At 42.6% G+C, this 18,900-nt stretch overlaps 1 protein-coding gene across 1 annotated transcript; it reads right to left on the reverse strand.

Annotated features, from left to right (window-relative positions):
• Positions 1-10,381: 10,381 nt before the first annotated feature.
• Positions 10,382-17,616, reverse strand: SNX20 (sorting nexin 20). Its single transcript, XM_065641138.1, has 5 exons — positions 17,496-17,616; positions 16,631-16,728; positions 15,581-15,758; positions 13,806-13,957; positions 10,382-11,297 (listed from the first exon to the last, which is right to left on the reverse strand). The coding sequence occupies exons 3-5, from the start codon at positions 15,744-15,746 to the stop codon at positions 10,629-10,631; spliced, it is 987 nt and encodes a 328-aa protein (XP_065497210.1). The 5' UTR covers positions 15,747-15,758; positions 16,631-16,728; positions 17,496-17,616; the 3' UTR covers positions 10,382-10,628.
• Between the last annotated feature and the right edge of the window lie 1,284 nt (positions 17,617-18,900).

Below are 18,900 nucleotides of genomic sequence, written 5' to 3' on the forward strand. Positions count from 1 at the left end.
GCTCTGCCTATACCAAAGCTGGTAGTCAGGCTGGTGGAAATCCACCTCAGTGGCTTGTTCCTGCTGTTTCCAGATCAGTGAGACAAAGGGCATCAGTATATTATGATGTGGCAACCTCAAATCATGGCAACTGTGTGATCAGCGCAGCTGCTTGGGGGTCTTCTGCAGCAGGCAGGAAAGCCTTACCTGGCAGTGAGCAAAAGGAAGAGAAATTTTATAGCTACATGATTGGGAAAGACAGTATTAGAAGCCTGGCATTTGTCACAAAGAACAATGGAAAAAAAGCCTTTAGAGAACAGTCAGATTTTAAAATATGACTGTACAAGGACACATAAGCTCTTGTAACCATAGGTAATAGATTAAGCAAGCAAATGGCATTTTCTGTGGAGCTGTGGCTGCTAACACCTCATGGCCCCAGACTGCAGCTGGAAACTTGCTGAGCCACACTGCGGTATCGGGAAACACACGGCGGGCACAGCTGGCAGCTTTATCTTAGGCTGAGCTTTTCAGATCTCTGAGGCTGTATGGGCTTTTGTGAAATTCAGAACTTTACCAAAACAGGAAGACAAAATGTGGAGAGCATTGTTCGGTAAATAAACCCCATCTAGGCCGGAGGAAAGACCAACAGTACAGGTCCATTAGGAAGCAAATCCTTCGCACTGTGGTGAATCAGTTGTCAAACATGGTGATATCGAGGGGAGAGATGGTCTCTCAAGTACATTGTTTCCGATTTAGAGGCCTTTCCATAGCTAGTAAATCTATCTGTTTTGCTCTAGATATAATTGCAGTGTCTGAAGCAGAAAGAATGGGATGGGAAGAAGGAGCAGAGAGAAAGGCTGTGGAGCCACATGGTGACATTATGAAACAGATGCAAAATAGCGGCTATGAATACATTCAGTGGAAAAACTGAACCTTTGTACTGACACACAAATAACCTGCCCAGCTCTACCATGTGTTTCCTCTGACCGTGATTAGCTGTATAATTGCTCTTCGTCTTGGCATCCCACTTGTTGTTTGCTTATTGCATTTACTGCTGCCTCATCCTCTCTCTTGTGAGCATCAGAGGCATGGTGCAGTGCGGCAGAAATAAGGAAAACGTACTGAGATGAGATAACGTGTCTCCCTCATGCTGCCTTCGTGCTCTATCTCTTACCTTGGGTACTGCAGGGTTTTGGGGTGGCAGCAGCAGCCGAAGGCTGTTTCAGAGTGCTATGCCTTCCCAAAGGGAAATTAATTCCTTTCCTATACAAGTGACTTATATGGCAAATTAGGTCAGCTATCACTAAGCTACCGCACAGCAGGACAAATCATCATTTTAAATACACTTAAAATGTAAGTACATTTAAAATACATTCTGATGTAGTACATGTCAAGCCTCTTATAGTTGCTATGCAGCCCAGTCAGATGGACATGGAGCATAATAATCAAGGAACAAGTCAGGTTTACTGCTGCTTGTGAAGACTCTATCATTTATACCATTTACTTACAACCAAGTATCCTCATCGCTGTCTCCTCAGGATAAGAATAATATAAGTGCATAAACCCAAACCAGTTCTTCCTGTCAGTCCCTCTGAGTTACTGGTTTTAGCTTAAAAATCTGCGTGACTCTCTGTTCTCCAGAGGAGATGAAATGAACAGAAACTTATGTCCTTCCTTTCCCAAAGTTCCCCAACATCAGCCCTAAAAATGCAGCCATCTGTTATGCAACTGACAGGCTATTTGTTTGCATCATCCCCAATTTCTTTTTTTCCCTTCATGATTCCCAAATAACACACTTTTCTTCCTGGCTGTATGTTTTTCGAATCTCCTTTTTCGGTCGTCACGATACAGTTTCACGGCAGACTTCATAATCTCTTGGGCACCAGAGCCCTCTGCCAAGGTTTATGCAGATTTAAAGCCTGGATTAATCTGGCTCGGTATTTATAAAACGTTCTGAACATGTGAAGCCCTATAAAAGCACTTGTATTTATTACTGAGCCCATGGAAGTCCCCCCCTGCCAACTCAGCACACGTTTCAGCTGCTGTTCTGGAGGTGAGGTGCAGAGACAGAAGCAACCAAATCCATGTCTCACCCTGAGATTGCATCTCTTTTCTATCTTTCTGCCTCTTTTTTTCTTTTCCAGGATTTCTGTTAGAAACTGAATAGGAAGGAAGGAGACCCCCCCTCAAGGATTTCCCCTCCGGAGAGTTTTCTTTCAAAGACTTTGACATTGTCTTCCCGCTTTTGGCTGCAGCTGGACTGCCCAGTTCCCTCATGCTGTTTCCTAAGCACTTGTAAAAGCTGGCAGCCTCTGCAGAAACCTTTTGGAAAAGAAAGAAAAAAATCTTGATGCAAGGGGAGGCCGCTTTCAAACTCTGGTCTGCAGCTGGCACTCAGTGCGGGGAGAAGCTGGTCTCCAAATCCAGACCATCCCGGCAACGTGATAAAAATCCCTAGCACAGCTCGGGGAGCTGTAAGTCTGTGCTAGCCACATTTGCCGTGTTTTTCAGGGGCTGCCTCCCCTTTTCTGTGTCTTATTACTGACAGGAGATGACTGGCAAGTACAGTCCAGGCTTAGTCCTCATGTCTTCCCCTTCCATGTTATCAATAAGGGCACAAAACTCAAAATCAGATCTGTGTACGTATAGAGTTTAGGATGTATTTATGTCTGTATATAATTAAATTAATGGAGCCTTAAAATATTTTGTGGTAGTTGGACTCGAAGCAGGACCAGCTCTTGTTTTCGCGTTTGGGAGTGCGGCGATCTAAAATGGAGTGGATAAACTTTCCCCGGCACCATTCAGGAGGCATTATGAGTCCATTTATTTTTCCTTCCCTCCCCCCATTATTTGATAGTTCTTTTAAGAGTTGTGAGTTTTACTTGGTTCCTTTTGATCAGAAGGAAAAGGTACTGTAGGAACTGAGGCGCTGCAGTGGCTCTGGCTTTGAACTCACCAGGTCTAAAAGCCTGCAAGAACATTTTCTCTTTCAGCTTTCCAGCCAGCTCGCGGAGCTGCCTGATAAAGGGCTACGTTAAATTGTCCGGAAGGACACCTAGAAAGCTAGGCGCTGGTCTGAACTCAGAATGGAATTTATATATATATATATATATATATATATATTTAGTTTGATCATATTAAAATTTAAATGTTAGACTTTAGAGCGGATTTAAAAAAAAAAAAAAATCAAATCATTAAATCCTTTTTGTTAAAAAAAAAAGTTTATTTTCCATTCACTTCAGCTTGTGGGGGCCCTGAGCTCCTGCAAATGCTGCAGCTCCATCTAGTGGTCCTGCGGCCAATTGTCAGGACAGAGGCCGATTCTGTAGAATTGCTAATAACGAAGAAAAATGTTAGCATTTAAATTCCGTATTTTCGGTAAAATTCTTTAAGATTTCCTTTCGGTTATCACAGTTAGAGTCTACTCTAGCGCTGCCTGGAATGAAACATCTAAATTACAGTAGGCTAGGGAGATTAGTATGAAATTCCATCCAGGCTCTACAGAGGGATCTGGCCCGGCTGGATCATTGGGCTGAGGGCAATTGTCTGAGGTTCAACAAGGGCAAGTGCCGGGTCCTGCACTTGGGTCACAACAACCCCATGAACGCTCCAGGCTGGGGAAGGGCGGCTGGAAAAGGACCCGGGGGTGTTGGTGACAGCGGCTGAACGTGAGCCAGCGTGTGCCCAGGTGGCCAAGAGGCCACCAGCGTCCTGGCTGGTACCAGCACTGGTGTGGCCAGCAGGCCCAGGGCAGTGACCGTCCTGTGCTGGGCACTGATGAGGCCAGACCTCGAATCCTGGGGGCAGTTCTGGGCCCCTCACGCCAAGAAAGGCCTTGAGGTGCTGGAGCGAGTTGAGAGAAGGGAACGGAGCTGGTGAGGGGCTGGAGCACAAGGGTGATGGGAGCGGCTGAGGGAGCTGGGGGTTCAGCTGGAGAACAGGAGCTGAGGGGAGACCTTCTGATCTCTGACCTGCCTGAAAGGAGCTTGGAGCCAGGGGGGGTCGGGCTCTGCTCCCCAGGAACAAGCGCCAGGACCAGAGGAAACGGCCTCAAGTTGCGCCAGGGGAGGTTGAGGTTGGATCTGGGGAACAATTTCTTCCCCAAAGGGCTGTGGGGCATTGGAACAGGCTGCCCAGGGCAGTGCTGGAGTCACCATCCCTGGAGGGGTTGGACAGACGGAGATGAGGTTCTCAGGGACATGGGGCAGTGCCAGGGCTGGGTTATGGTTGGACTCAGTCTTGAGGGTCTATTCCAACCAAAATTATCCTCTCCTCTTCTCCTCTCCTCTCCTCTTCCCTTCTCTTTTCTCTTCTCCTCTGCTCTCCTCTCCTCTCCTCTCCTCTCCTCTCCTCTCCTCTCCTCTCCTCTCCTCTCCTCTCCTCTCCTCTCCTCTCCTCTCCACTCCACTCCACTCCACTCCACTCCACTCCACTCCTCTCTCTTCTCTCTTTTCCTGTTCTCTCTCTTCTCTTCTCTTCAGTATTTTTCTTTCCTCTGTAGCCACAGACTCACAGATACATTCCTATTTCTAACAAAAGAATGTAGTATGTTTATGTAAGTACATATAATGACGTGGTGCTTGTAAAACTAGCTTTGATCCAAATTTCTTAAAACACTTGGCAAACATTTATTAAGCATCAAAACATTCAAATTTGTTCGCTCTACCTGCTCATCAATCCATTTGTCCATCTACCCATCCATCGTGCATAGTGATTGTGCACATGTTTATATAGACAGTGGACCTTATTCTGCTCTCAATTACATTATAGCTTAATTTATTTCAGTGTAGTTACTCTCAGCTCTCACTGGTCTGACATGAAAATTAGTGTCTTGTGTATCTGTATGTAGAGCAAATATATATTCACAAAGTGTGATGAACATATGTTGTAATGTGATCTTAATGTAAATAGGTTGGTTCTTTGGGGCTCTCACCTCATCCAGATGGGAATTGACATTCAGTATTTTACACCATTACAAGTGTGTTTAGTTTTTCAACACATCTTGTTCCGGCCTTTGATCTAATCAGAAAATAAACATTCTTGATTTGATTTGCTCAGCTGCTGTCGGAGCCACACAACCGAGATTTCATCTTGTGTCCTGAACTCGACTCCCATGCTGCTTGTACAAATCTGTTGAACTCAATAAATGTATTTAGCCTTATTAAGATTCAGGAAAGCAAATATTATCCTCCAGTGATGCAGCAGATAACAGGAGTTAATAACAAGTGTGTGATAAAGATCACAGGATTCCCTGTAAACAAGATGCTGCATTGCACCGAGAGCATCTTGTCTGCATATGTTTCATAAGTAACTAGGCATCCTCATGGGCTTCTTTAGTTATTTTAGAAAGTTGTGTAAACAGTATTATCTACTTAATGCCCCAAATGATATAATAATTGATATGGAAATGGGGCAAAGCTCAATAGATCGTAATACAACTCTCCACGGACTCTTGGAGATGATCTGCCCAGATTTTATTTAAATTTTCTTCTAGCTTGTATGTATGCAGCCTGTGGTTTGTTAGACATGCTAGGCAGATGTTGGCTGGACAATATTTTATTTGTAGGGCCTTTTTCTTCTGGAGAAAATTAATCATGACTTTATACTTGGATTGTTATCTGTTCTATATGTACTTCAGAGGTGTCAGTGACAATGCGAAGAGTAAGATCATGCTGAACAGCTCTGCTGCATTGAGTGCTGTTGTTGAGAAAAGGGGATAATTACAAATTGCTAGCATATAAAGTACTCTCCAGTGGTTGTGCGATTCGTCTTGTTTAGAGTACAAGAGCAGTGGAAAGAAATACCGGAGCTCTAAGAAATGCTTAAAACTGCAAAAGTGTATTTGAAAACATTTTTCTGTTCTTTCTTGTGGAAAATGATATTGAAGCCTTGAGATTTTTTTAATATATTCTAAAAATCTCTTACACAAGAGTTTCTGCTTTGTTATTTTTATAAAGTAGTGGTTAAAATATTTTCCCTATTTGACCACTTATTCTTCAAAGACATGAATTAGTCAGACTTACTCAGCTGTTCTCTCTTCCATAGACATACCATGCAATTGTCTCAGGTGTATGATATCTGGCAAAAATTAAGCTGCGTTGTGGTTGTCCATGCAAGATGAACTTAACATGCAACTGCAACGTGTCCCTGTGATGCCAGTTGTGCTTAACTAGATCTCCAGCCAGTCAGTGTGGCCTCACTGAACCAGACTTCAGGAAAAAATGACTTTTTTTATTTGTACCACAATTCCCCCAGCTGTAAAATGGGGAAAATGATACACTGGAATGTATAAAATATAAGTAAAACATACAGAAGAAGGCAAAGCAATATTGGTATTCAAAAGAACTCTGAGATTTGATTAGAGTTGGGCTTGTGGCACTGCCAGGAGCAGAACCAGGGTCTCCAGACATTGTCTGTTGACTCCAGCTGCCTTCCAGGTACAGAGAATGGCTGATGAATGGCAATAACGCAAACAGGACAAATGCCAGCAACTGCTCATTTCCATTTATTTTATTAAACCAAAGAAATTTTTTGTAAAGGCACACACTGTTTTGGGAGACGGGACATGGAGGAAATGGATTTATTTATAAAGCAGGCTTTTATCACTCAGATATCGTGCAGCAACGAAAAGTGGAAGCAGGAACCACCTGCTTATTTATGTTCCGTTCTTGCATATGTGGTAGTGCAAGAGTTTTCTTCTTCCAGAATAGCTTCGCTGATGCAGTGCTGTTCACTTTTTTGGCCTGGCACCTGGAGAGGCGGGACGTGTACTCCGGGGACAGCACACAAACCCCGTGGGGAGGACACAAGCATTTTACTCATCGTTTCTCCAATGGCTTCTCAACAAGAGTTAAGGAAGGGCAATAGATAAGCAAGACAGGTAGATGCGGATGAAAATGTTTGCTATTTCCTTTTCGAGCCATTCTTAAAACATTATTGACAGGAAAAGCAAGATGTTTTGGCAGGTGGAGAGCACCCATTTAATTTTTATACATCTTATGAAAAAGCCAGGACAGATTCAATTCATGAATGGAGGCTCTGCAGCCACTACTGTATCCCTGTGCTGGGCAACGTTAATGGGGAAAGAGACTAATTTTCTCCCAGTAGGAAATCCGCCCTACCTGGCGACACATTTTAGCTGTGGACAATGAAGTTGCATGGACAAGCAGAGGGAACCTGGTCCCTGCATCTTGTCATTCCACCTGGAACACAGCAGGGCCAGGACGGGAGCAGGAATGCCATTACTTTCTAGTTTCGTAACGTGTAACTGCTGAACACTCACTCTATTGTAAAAAAATCAAGTGAAAAAGAATATGCAGAAGTTGACTTTTGAAATGTGAGTAAATGAAGGCAGACTTGTCTTGGCAGGTCCAACCAGTCTCTGAGAGCACACGGCTAAGAGATCACAACTGGCCGATCGCCCACAGAGCTGGTGCGCCAACACCGCCTCACCGCAGTCCCGGGCAATAAATAGATAATTGTGTAACTTCTCTAGTGCATAAGAAAAGTAGTGCCCGATTCTATGCAATCAACGATAAGCACACAGGTTTGGCGACTTAACTGCCTCTAAGTTCTCTTCCATTTCAAGATATCTTCAAGAAATGAAATAGGCTTGTAGAAATCAAAATTGCCTCCACATCCCAGTGCACATTTCTAAGTTAAGTGTTGGAGTTAACTTGCCTGGTCAAGTTTCACAGCTTCTCTGTTCAGTGAGCACTGAAAACCCGCATGAGGAAGCTTCACAGGGGAAGTGCTGGGTGAGGAAACAGGGACACAGAGCTGAAGTTACTTGTGCAAACTTCAGACCAAGCCCGTGGCAGAGCTCCAGGTGCAATCCAGGCCCCGTGGGTTCCCGTTTGCTCCCATCATCGTATTAGCTTTCCCTTTCCAAGGGTTTTCAAAATAATTTCTGAAGAGATTAATAAATCTGAAGGTCACCGGCTGTGCATTTGTAGGAAGGGAATATAAGACATGGATGATTTGCTGGGGGGAGGTTGAATAGTTGGGGGAGATTTTCATTTTGTTGCATTCTGATAGTGATAAAATCACAAGCTGATTTTATGAAACCACACTTGACCCTTTGACGACACATGCTGTGGGCTCTGCAGATTCACACATGAAGGGGCTTGTCTGGAAGTCTCGGTGCAGCTGCAGTTGAAACCAGCCCTTTGAGGGAGGCGGATGATCCGTTCTCCCTCTGAAGACGCTGTGCCTGACTGGTTGTCCCAGATGTCCCGCTGAAAAGGCTCTCCATGGCACAAGTTCTGTGTCGGGGGGAATTATCCAGCAGACACATTTTTCTTTCTTCACACCATTCCATTTATTTAGTTCATTTCCCCCCATAATAGAAGGAGACTGACCTCTGCTTTCTGGTGGATAGGGACAAAGTGACCTATTTTGCTGAGAAAACTCTGCTCGTACGTTGTACGGAAAAGAATTCTCAGAAGAAATTTGGCTTATATTAACAAAACAGTGGGGGATTTTGGCACTGTTTATTTTTGTGCCTTTTGAATTATGTAAATTTTTCTCTTAGCCAAATAGAACCTCCTCATATTCCTCATGTCCACTGCCATGCCAACAAAAATCGGTTAGTTTTGGGTCGGTTAATCCTTCAGAGATGGAAAGTCACAGCATTACCACAAGGAAAGGTTCAGTAAAATCTCTCTGATGAGCCGCTTTCCTGGTACTTGTCCTCGCCAGACAGCCTGTACTTATGGACCTTCTAATCCCATACAGGGTGAGGGTCTGTGACACAATCAGATACTCGCATACATCCCACAGGAACCTGGGGAGAATCCAAGGCAGCTGTGCCTGGGATGCTGCGCACAACGAGGAGGGAAATTCTTTTTCCCTGTTGTTTTGGTCTTTCCCCACATGCTGCTGTGGAGACAGAGCAGCGTGATGGCCACGCTTTCCTTCTGCCTTAACGCCAAGTCACCCGGGCTTGACGCAGACCCCAGACACGCTTTCTTCTTCACCACTTTGTTACCGATCCAGACATGATCCTCTAAGAAGGTGTTACCTTTGATCCATTTTAACTGTCCCGCAATATGGTATGTTGTGGGAAGATTAGTCTCTAAGTCTCTTAATTAATTACTCTTCATTCTCTTACTTCTGGTATAACTAGAAAAAAAAAATAATAATTGTCAAGTAACAAATAATCCACATATTTTGAGTTTAATGCCTAGCTGTTAATAGCTACTTAAAATATTAAATTTCCACCCTAGATGCTCCTATTGTTCTCCATTTTTTCCAGGCCATCTTTCCTGTAACAATGCATAGCAATGTTTTTCAGGTTCAGTGCACTTTCAAGTAGCTGATTCTTTTATGTGTCTGGGTGGTAAGTTAATACAGTTATTCCTCATTTATAGACAGTGTCATTGTGGTGCATGTAGTGTCTGTACCTCGAGTACAGGCCTGAAAGGACTCAGTGGACTATGTTCAGCAGAGGATAATGACCCATGCTAGCATGACATGTTAATTACAATATTTATGAGGATTAATTTACTAGATTATTAAAATAAGTTTATAGGAGAGATAATAGAGTTGAGGGAAATTACAGAAGCAGGTAAATAGAGACTTTTCAGCTCTTAGGAAGCTTTCACGGGAGTGTTAGGGCCAAGACAAGCTCAATATTTGTATAGGTGGGTTGGATCCCTGAAAGAATTAGCTGTAATATTACAGTGTCACCAAGCTGATATTTGCAGTGTACCGGGCTGTAAAACTGCGGCAACGCCCGATTTATATAAATCTCTGACAGGCAACAGGGAAGCACACGCTGAACACGGGCTGTCTGTTAACCATGTGTCTCATGGCTTGATAATCAGAATTAAATGCTAGCATTAGATTAGCCAGATGTTCTCCTCAACAGCACCCTTCTGTGGTTCCTTCCATTCTGTATATAGCGCACGTGGTACGAATTTTCTACCCTGGTCAGAGCTGTACTTAAAGATCACCCCAAACAAGAATGTGCCTTTAACGCAAGTCATAAAACTCTAGCAGCTACAAAAGGGAAATGAAGCATATTCCCTCATCTCTGATGGAATGATTGTCACTTGCATGTTTTCCTACTACCAAAAATGACTGTAAACCTTCCCCCCGCGTCCTCCCATCCCCGGCAGTTGCCTTCAGTGGGAACAGGACCAATCCCACCGTCCCCAGAAGTGGCAAGTGCTGTCTGACCAGGAGGGAACAACTACATTCCGTGTCTGAAGATGCATCCTTTAGATTGCATCGACTGAGAAGGTATTTCTCTTCTTGAAAGGAAGTAGTTTCCACATGAGCAAGCGATGCCTCTGAGTCTGCACATTCTTCAGTGCTTTTATTCATGGTATTTTCCCATCCTGACTTTTCACACAAAATAGGCTACATTCAAAACAAGCAAATCATAAATGATTTTCTGTTACATATTTCTTTCCAAAAACCTTAAGAAGCTTAGGCGCTCCTCATATCTGTAGAGTAAATATAATGTTTTCCAGCATAAACGTTAATGTCCCTTTTAAACACGACAGATATTTGGTTTAAATTTTTTCTATTAACATAAAGTTATTTTAGGCAAACAGGTAAACTCCAGTTCTTACTCTTTCAAGAGTTTGTGTTCAGGAGAAGGAGCTGACACCTTTGTTCTTTAATGAAGTTCTTCCTTGTGTTCACTGTACATACTCCCGAACTGCAAGTTCTTTCAGCGTAAAAACCCGTACGGGGTCTTTTTTTGCCTTCCATTCTTCCAGTTTTTCTTGCAAAGACAGAAAATCCTTGCCAAGCTCATACGCCAAAGCGATCATTGTTTCTAGCAGTGGAATGTAATACCTGTGGCTGGTGTGCACGTGAAGGCGGGCCAGAGCTTTTTCTCCGTATTCAAAGGCACTTGTGGGGTTCTCCAGGTCCTTGTGACACACCACGATGGCACAGAGGGTCGGGACGATGGACACAGGGTTGCCTCTCGTCAGCCTTTTCTGCAGCCCAACGACTTCGGAGAGGATCTCCAAAGCTTTGGTGTACTGGCCACCCCGCAGGCAACCGTATGCTTCCCGAAGCTCCGGCCTTGTTAAAAAGTCAATAAATTGTTTTGATCTTCGGATATACTTCATAGAATAGAGGAGTCTCAGGTAGTCCTTGAAGGCTAACTTTCTCTCATTGATTATTTCTTCTGTGAAGTTCCCTGTTAGGGTTTTTTTGGGAAAGGTCACGTCTTCCATTTCTTCGCTAAACTCCTCCAACAGATTCCTGTGCAGTTTCTCAAAATCAGAATAGCGCCGTTCAACTACAGACTTGTTGCTGTCAAAACTCCCTGTTTGCAAGATGATGATTTTATACATCTGAACACAATAAAAGAAAAAAATAAGCATGAGACGGACCATTCTAGCCCCAGTGCAGTCAGATTTTGTCTGTTATTGCTCTGAAAAAAAGACTTCGTGCTTGTATATTCCACCAGTCAAAACCTCCCTGCACCAATTTTATGTCTTTCATCTTGTATATTCCTATGGTTTATAGCAGTGCTCCTAAATCAGTTGCACCTATGGTGGTGCAGCCATCAAATTAATAATTCCCACCTCCTGTTGTTTTGTACTTTTGTCACCAGACTTAGCACATAGATAAGTTGCAGATAAACAAGGCACTAACAGATCCCGTCCTGCAAGGTGCTGGGAATGGTGAACTAGCAGCAGACCGAAGCACGTAAAATCACTTACAAAGCATATCTGTAGCTGTGCTTCGTTTGTAACAGCCACGGCTAGGGCATTCAATCATCTTCAGTGAACTGAATAGATTTCCCAGACTTAATATTGCATGTAATCTATTTTACATTGGTCGTGATACTCAGAAATGTTGTCTGTATCAGACCTTTCCAGGAATTTGGGGGTGTTATTGATGCTGTGAAAGAAGAGGGAATATTTGGCAGTCATAATTGGTGTGCGCAAAAATAAGATGGAGCGACTCCAAAGTCTTTTCCCCCTCTAAATCGTTGTCCTGTTATTGAAACTTACTTGGCATATAAATCATCCAAAAAAGTGACATTTATACAAAAATCTGTTTGCTATCCAAAATCCTTCACTAACAGCTAACAGCAGCGCTGTCCCACGTGAACAGCACTCGGGGTTTGTCTTCCTCAGCTCTTCACCAGCCACAAAATGACCACTAGAAATGTGACATTAGACAAATAGCTGCAAAATAAAATAGTGTGTTATGTGTTGTACAAATAGATTCTCCTCTGGTCCCGATCCAAGCACAGTGATGTTGAGGAAGGGCCAAATCCCTAATGGGCGTAGACCAGTGGAGCTCCACTGGGGCCAGCTCAGTTGTGTCACCGGACACCAGCTGAGGACACGGGCTGTTGACCTTGCTGGCTTTCGACAATGACCACATTTCACATTCGACTGCACCCCGTTCCCATTGAATTGTGCAGGAACTGGAGCGGTTTTACTCATGCCAGTTGCTTTCTTCACTGCTGTTGGAGGGTGCAAACCACTAGTAGCACTAGTGTCTGTCTGATTCTCTCCCTTGTTTTTCCTTAAAGAGCAATTCTCTCTTTTAATCTTCATAAATGATCTTTACAGGCGCTCCTCGAAAGGTTTCTAAATTTGGGCTGACTTCTCTGATCTCTTTTCATTTGTAAGCTTGTGACATTTTCCTATACTTTGTCCTGCTCCCTGCTGAAAAGTGTATATGTGCCTCATCAAAAACAATCATAAGAGCAATTTTTTAAGCTATCATTTTATCAAGGGCAGCTAAGTGAATAATTTACAAGCGCTCAGGTTTTCTTTTTTAATTTGTGGTGTGTGCATGAAAAAGGGAAGAAATGCCATTTAATTAGACTTAATTTTGTTATAATGTAAATCTCTTTGCCTGGGCATGTAATTTATGACTAAGTTTAACTACTTGCATGTACACTAAATGATAGTCTTGTTCTCATACAGTTATACTAAAGTAATTTTTAACTATACAACAAGCTGGATACTATTGAGCAAGAATGGCAGCAGCTAAGTAGGTGTGTATAGTGTACAACAAGCTCTTCAGACAGTGTCCAGAGCATTTATCTGCTTCAAATTCTGCCAAGTTGTGTCACCCAGTATCAGCAATGCTCGTATGATTCTTAGCATTTTTCATCTACAGATCTCAGAGGTGGTTGCAAACAAGGAAAACATCCCTATCTGAATTTCCCAGTACTGAGAGAGACGTGCTGTAGATCAGTCCTCCTGAAGGCCAGGAGAATCAGAAATAAAAACCGAGTGTCAGTGCTGTGAGTAAAGACGCGAAAATCAGACCCGTTCTGTTCTTGTCCCTCATACTCATGTTTCACCTTAAAAATATGACAGGAATATGCCATCTAATGGAGCTCTGGGTAGCAAAGGGGAGCGATCCCATGCGATGTAGCTGGGGGATGTCTGAGACTTTGTCAACATCAAAGAATGTCACACTTGTGCTAACACTCGTCTCTGATGTGGAGGTTACACAATGCAACGCAGCTGCTGCAGCGGGCTGGCTCACTGGAACCGTAACCATATTGATGTTTTTATACTTGTGTGGATTTCCTTTGTGTTGACAAGCCTCTGGGTGTCAAGGACGCTTGAGCTACTAATGTAGTTGATACCACTTTTCCATTGCTGCAGATTTTGTGAACTGATTGTCAGAGGCATTTTTTTAGGGGCAGATTTCACCAGCTATGCCCACACAATCAGTGAGAACAGGTTCTACTCGGAATGATCACAGCTTCCAAACCTTGGCCCTCGGTAAGGCTTTCATGTACTGAGGCATGCTGTGTGCTCGGCAGACCCCTGTAGAGTGAAGAAAAATTAATGATCTTCTTACATATTCATTTCTTGGCTTACCACATATTTAGATAAGTGATGCTCTACAATTCTGGTTGATGGGATTTCAAAAAGGAGTTTGACTTGTCTGCACTGGCGTTTTTCATTCCTCCAATATTCCTGAAGCTCCTTCGTGGTCATCGAAGAGTTGGGACTTCGGGATGCATTGGAATCTAGAAACAGTATATTTAGTATTTCAGATTATAACCTTTGCATTTGGAAAGAAAACTCTTATGCATTTACTGTGAAAGGAAAGCCTAGAATTTCTGATGCCGTAACAGGAAGACCCAAAGACTAACAAAATAAGTGATTTCACTGCTAATTAAGACAGGTCCAGATTCTCTGAGGAAAGCTATTGTGGTCTGAACATTTGAAAGACACCAAACTGGCTGCAGAATACAAAGTTACAGAAACAACACTGACAAGAAATATTGTACGTCTGGGTTGTAACCTCAGGCACAGCCTGAGCAGGAGGGATGCTTCACCACCCCAAAAGTAACCCTAAGAAACACCAACTCCATCTTCTGAATGAGATGTTTCTCCAGGCTGCTTTATTGCTAAAAGAAGGACACAGTACAATGCAGCTGCAAATTCAAACATATATTCAAATATTGAGTTTGTGTGGTAACAGGTGAAAGCTGAGAAAACATGGATATCCTAACCTTAAAGGAGAAAATTGGATAACCAGCTCAGCCGAAGGAGGAATTCTCACACCTCTTTTTCTTTTGGAGCTGAACTGATGCAACAGTTCATCTACAAATATCTTATATACCTGCCTCTCCCTCCCATAATTACACACACACACACAAACATATATATATATGTGTGTATAAAAATGTAGGACAGCTGGTTGAAGAGTTTGCTTACAGGGGAATTTGATGTAGCCTTTCAAAAGGCTGATTTCTGTCTTCGAAATCTACTGACAACAGTTTTCACCAGGAGGCATATAGGCTGGCAAACTGGATTAAAAAAATGGAATATTTGTATTTCAGTGGGCACACCAGTCCCAATTTCCAATCAATAACGGCTCTGTCAGTGCAGTCTGTCCGCAATGTATCTAACATTAGGCCAATGGAGGTGGATGACCACAAATGAATAGGAAGATAACAGCTTGATGCAGGAACAGAATTGTAAAGGCACCACAGTACTGCCCCAGTGGCCCCGCTTTTATGCTTTCTTAATCATTTGGCCATACAGTTTCAATTATCAAGGCCTTTGGGGTTTGGCTCCGTCTCTCCACAGCATATATTTCCTTAGAGAGGTGGTGTTCATGACATCTTTGCATGCTGAAAATCTTGATGAGATTACATGTATTTCGGGTTAGATATAACATTTGATTTAATAACAGATGACAGCAATCTGAGGCATAGTAAAAGTTTGGTGCTGCCTCTTGGTAAGGTGTGTGAGAGGATATTGCTGGAGATGGGCTTCAGTCTCGCTGTTCTTGCTGAGGCTGCCGAGAAGTTCAGATTTTGTGATGTGCAGAAAGTGAACGCCCGAGACAGCCTGCGTGGTGATCACTGCTGGTCCCTGTGTGTCAATTAAATCTGGAATACATTTTAAGCACAAGGGATTTGAAAGGAAAACTCTGTATGTGTGTGTATATACCCAATGGGATGTGCATCAGTTTCACTATTGCTACATTATTACTACAGGTTTAATCAATGCTTATTTTCAGTGGAGCGTAGCAGTGTAAATCTGGACTACTTCTGCAACAAATAAAGCAAAGTTTTTGATATAAAAGATTAATGGCATAAATAGCAACACGTATAATAAAATGAAAGGGTAGCATTAACCTTGCAGGTCATCTTTTTCTGGGTTTTCTTTTCTCACTTGGCAAGAAATTTCAGTGTTGGGTTGATTTTGTTCTTCATCAGATGGACTTGTGGTTGAAAATGTAGAAATTCTGCTTGCAGCTTCCAACAGTTCCCTTTCTGCTGTGCAGTGTGAGTCTTGGTCCATTCCGAGCTCTCACTGAAACGTTACAAAGAATATGGCATTTCCTAGTAGCACGGCTTTAGAGCATCTGGTCTGGTAATATTTTTTATTGGTTTACTAACTCTGTAAATTTGTATGAGGGTAACCGTAGTTTCATAAAAGCTAAAGTAATAAATAGGAATAGCTACATAGCTACCAGTGAAGGACCATTCCTTTTACCATTACCACTGAAAGTGTTTGGATATCTTTTTGGCAGATTAAAATCAAACCTGAAAACCACAAGACGTTATGTCAAATAAGATTAGGTGGGGAACTCCATTCTTATCTATGAGAATTTTGTCATAAGCTTCAGTGGGGGCATTTTTTCCTCCATGCGTTTTGCCCTCGAACTTGCAAGTATGAGTTCAGATGAACTAAAATCTTAGTGATAATTACAATAACTAGCAGCCTAGCTCTCCCACACTGCTAAAATTTTCTGTTCTCAACACTCCAAAACTTGCCATCTGTTTTAAATCACAACCTGCAGGACGATATCTGAAATAGTATAATACTTGTGTCTTATTCCATAGTTTCAAGTTCTCTCCAGAGATTTGTCTCTGCACTTTGAGAACAAAACAACTGAATCTGACAATAGCTAGGTGGAAGGAGAACTGAATTTTCTAATTATTATACAGAAGCATTCTCCCTTTACTTGTCCTTTTGAACTACATACTGTGTTTGTAGTAGCTCTGTATGCCTGTTCTGCTAGGACTATTTTACCATATACTGATAAAATGCTTAACACAATATACTCCTACTCCATAGACCCAATTTGCCAAAAAAGTTTCCCTGCTACAAATGCAACAATAATACCCAAGCAGTGGTTATTAAGCCATGAGGGGGTTTAGGACTGGGACGTTACCACATACAGTTTTGCCTCCACTTGTCTACCACAGTTATGCAATGCTGGATACGGGGGTGAGGAAACTCCTTCCGCAGACCTATTGATTTCTGGCAAACTGCAAGGCTATAAAAAGAAAAGCAATTACTTTCCCCACGGGGAACAATGGAAGTGCAAACCACTTTTCTCTAACAGAAACCCTCCCTTTGCCTGGCTCGGGTAAGCAAGTACACACATGTTGACACCCTCCTTACTACGAGCATCATGGAAACCCCTATTTTTGGACTTTGCACCAGGAGGTGAAAGTTCTCACTGTTCTTCTGATCCTCCTTAAGATCTGCTTTTTGAACATGAAGAGCCGCCACCGATGGTCTGACTGCTCAGTCCTTTGAGAATCATGGCGGTTTATCCCAAAAGCATAAACTTGCAAATATTTGTTTTTAATGTAAAGATGATCTCAAATACAGTAGATTAAATGAGGAATCTGAAAATGGCCAAACAAATCTAAATGACAACTTTTTTCTTGGTTGGGAGTTGCTATAAACTTATAAGTAAAATTGTATTTATATTCAAGATATATATCTTTATATATATATGTATAACTTTATATACATGCAATATGTATATATATAAAAATACCACTTTAAAACATGATTTAACAGAGAAACACAACACGCTTGTAAACAGATGAATGCAGAAGTGAACGTTACGATATGCAAGTCTTCTGCCTTGAAAACTATCTATACTTCATATAAGCAGTTTCACTTTCACGGCTAAAAATAATTGTGAGTTCTTTAAATTGAGCTACTTTTTATTTTTATGTATTTTTAAAAAACCCACAAAAAATACAAAAAACACATACAAGAAATTACAGACTCGGAGCAGCCACTCACCTTGGTGCGTGTCGGGGTAAAAGCCGCTCCAGCTGCTTCACTGAGCTGTGACTGGGACCCAAAGCGCCCGGAACACTCACCTGGGTCTGCCGAAGAGCTTTTAGTTGGGGCGCGCGTGGGGGCTGTACGGAGCCACCAAAAGCCTGCTTCGCATTTTCAAAACGCGGAAAAAGAGGTCTGCGTTTTCTGCGAGCAGGCACGTTCTGTGTTTTACGACGAGGAAGGAAGAAGCCTTGATCAAATCAGGCTTCCCCCACCCACTGGTGATTACGCACCCAATTTCCGACATGCCCGAGCAGCCCCGGTGCTTCTGCGGGCCAGGGGTGACCTCGGGTCTGCAACCCCCGAGTTACAAAATCAATGAAAACTCCTCGGCGTGGATTGCTGGAACCAAACGACCACGCTTAGCAAATCAGAGATTAGGGGAAAAAAAAGAGCCAAATATGTAAATGTACTTATGTGGAAAAACATGCCCCTGGGGACACCTTTAAAATACAGACTTAACATCCAGTTCAGAAAAGCAAATGCAGAGCGTACCACAATAAATAGCCTCACTCGATGTAAACTCCCACTTCTGACAGAAATCCCGATTCCGCACAGCCCTTAAACGTATGATTAATTTCAAATATGTGCTTAATTAAAGTTCAAAAAGGAGCATTATCATTTCTGACATGACTGCTAAACTTGAAATGGGCTTATGTGTGTGTCTAAAATTAATCCTTAGTGCTTAAATTCTTTGTTGAATCAAGGACAAAGTGAATAAGAATGACGCATTTATCCACATGTCCTTTGGCCCAGATGCTTCCTTTTGCAGTTCACTTCACTTTGGAAATTCGCTTTAAAGCATCAGAACAGCTATTTCTGGGGTAAATAATATGGACACTATCTTTTTTTAGTAGTGCAAGTTCCCTCGTTGCCAAAGCTCACTCGCTGAAACACCAAGCGATTTTAATGTAGCGCAAGTGTGGGAGGCAAACATCCAAGGGACCACATGGATCCTGCCCCGCACATTCCTTTAGAACAAACAATTGAAAATAATGTAAAACCAGGGCCATAAACTGGCAATGCCTCTCTTCTGCTTTATTCGCAATGTAAAACAATGCCAGCTTTAACTTGGACTCAGTCTAACTGTAGAAGTTTTGCCAAAATAGCTGTCAGAATGATGGAAAATCACTCCCATGCAGCCACAGCCGGACTGGCAAAGGCCCTGGAGTAGATGCCGTTATATTGGCAGAGTCCTTGAGCCAGTTTAGCGTGTTCCACGCGGAAAGTGATCCAAGTTACACCAGAAAAGAAACCCGAGCTTGCCAATCCAGCTCTAAGGTGTAGCTACACCAGCCAACCCTTTCAAGTGCAGACAAGGCACGGGTTTCTGGCTCAAGTTGCATTCCTTTAAGGTTGGATT

The sequence above is a fragment of the Caloenas nicobarica genome, chromosome 9, assembly GCF_036013445.1.
Source record: "Caloenas nicobarica isolate bCalNic1 chromosome 9, bCalNic1.hap1, whole genome shotgun sequence".
NCBI lineage: Eukaryota > Metazoa > Chordata > Aves > Columbiformes > Columbidae > Caloenas > Caloenas nicobarica.

Excerpts from the sequence above, each read along its gene's own strand:
- SNX20 (XM_065641138.1), bottom strand. The coding sequence starts at position 15,746 with ATGGACCAAGACTCACACTGCACAGCAGAAAGGGAACTGTTGGAAGCT. Across the intron at positions 13,958-15,580 it reads AGAAAAAGATGACCTGCAAG|ATTCCAATGCATCCCGAAGT; the intron begins GTTAATGCTACC and ends TACTGTTTCTAG. Across the intron at positions 11,298-13,805 it reads ATCACTTATCTAAATATGTG|ATGTATAAAATCATCATCTT; the intron begins GTAAGCCAAGAA and ends TATTGTGTTCAG.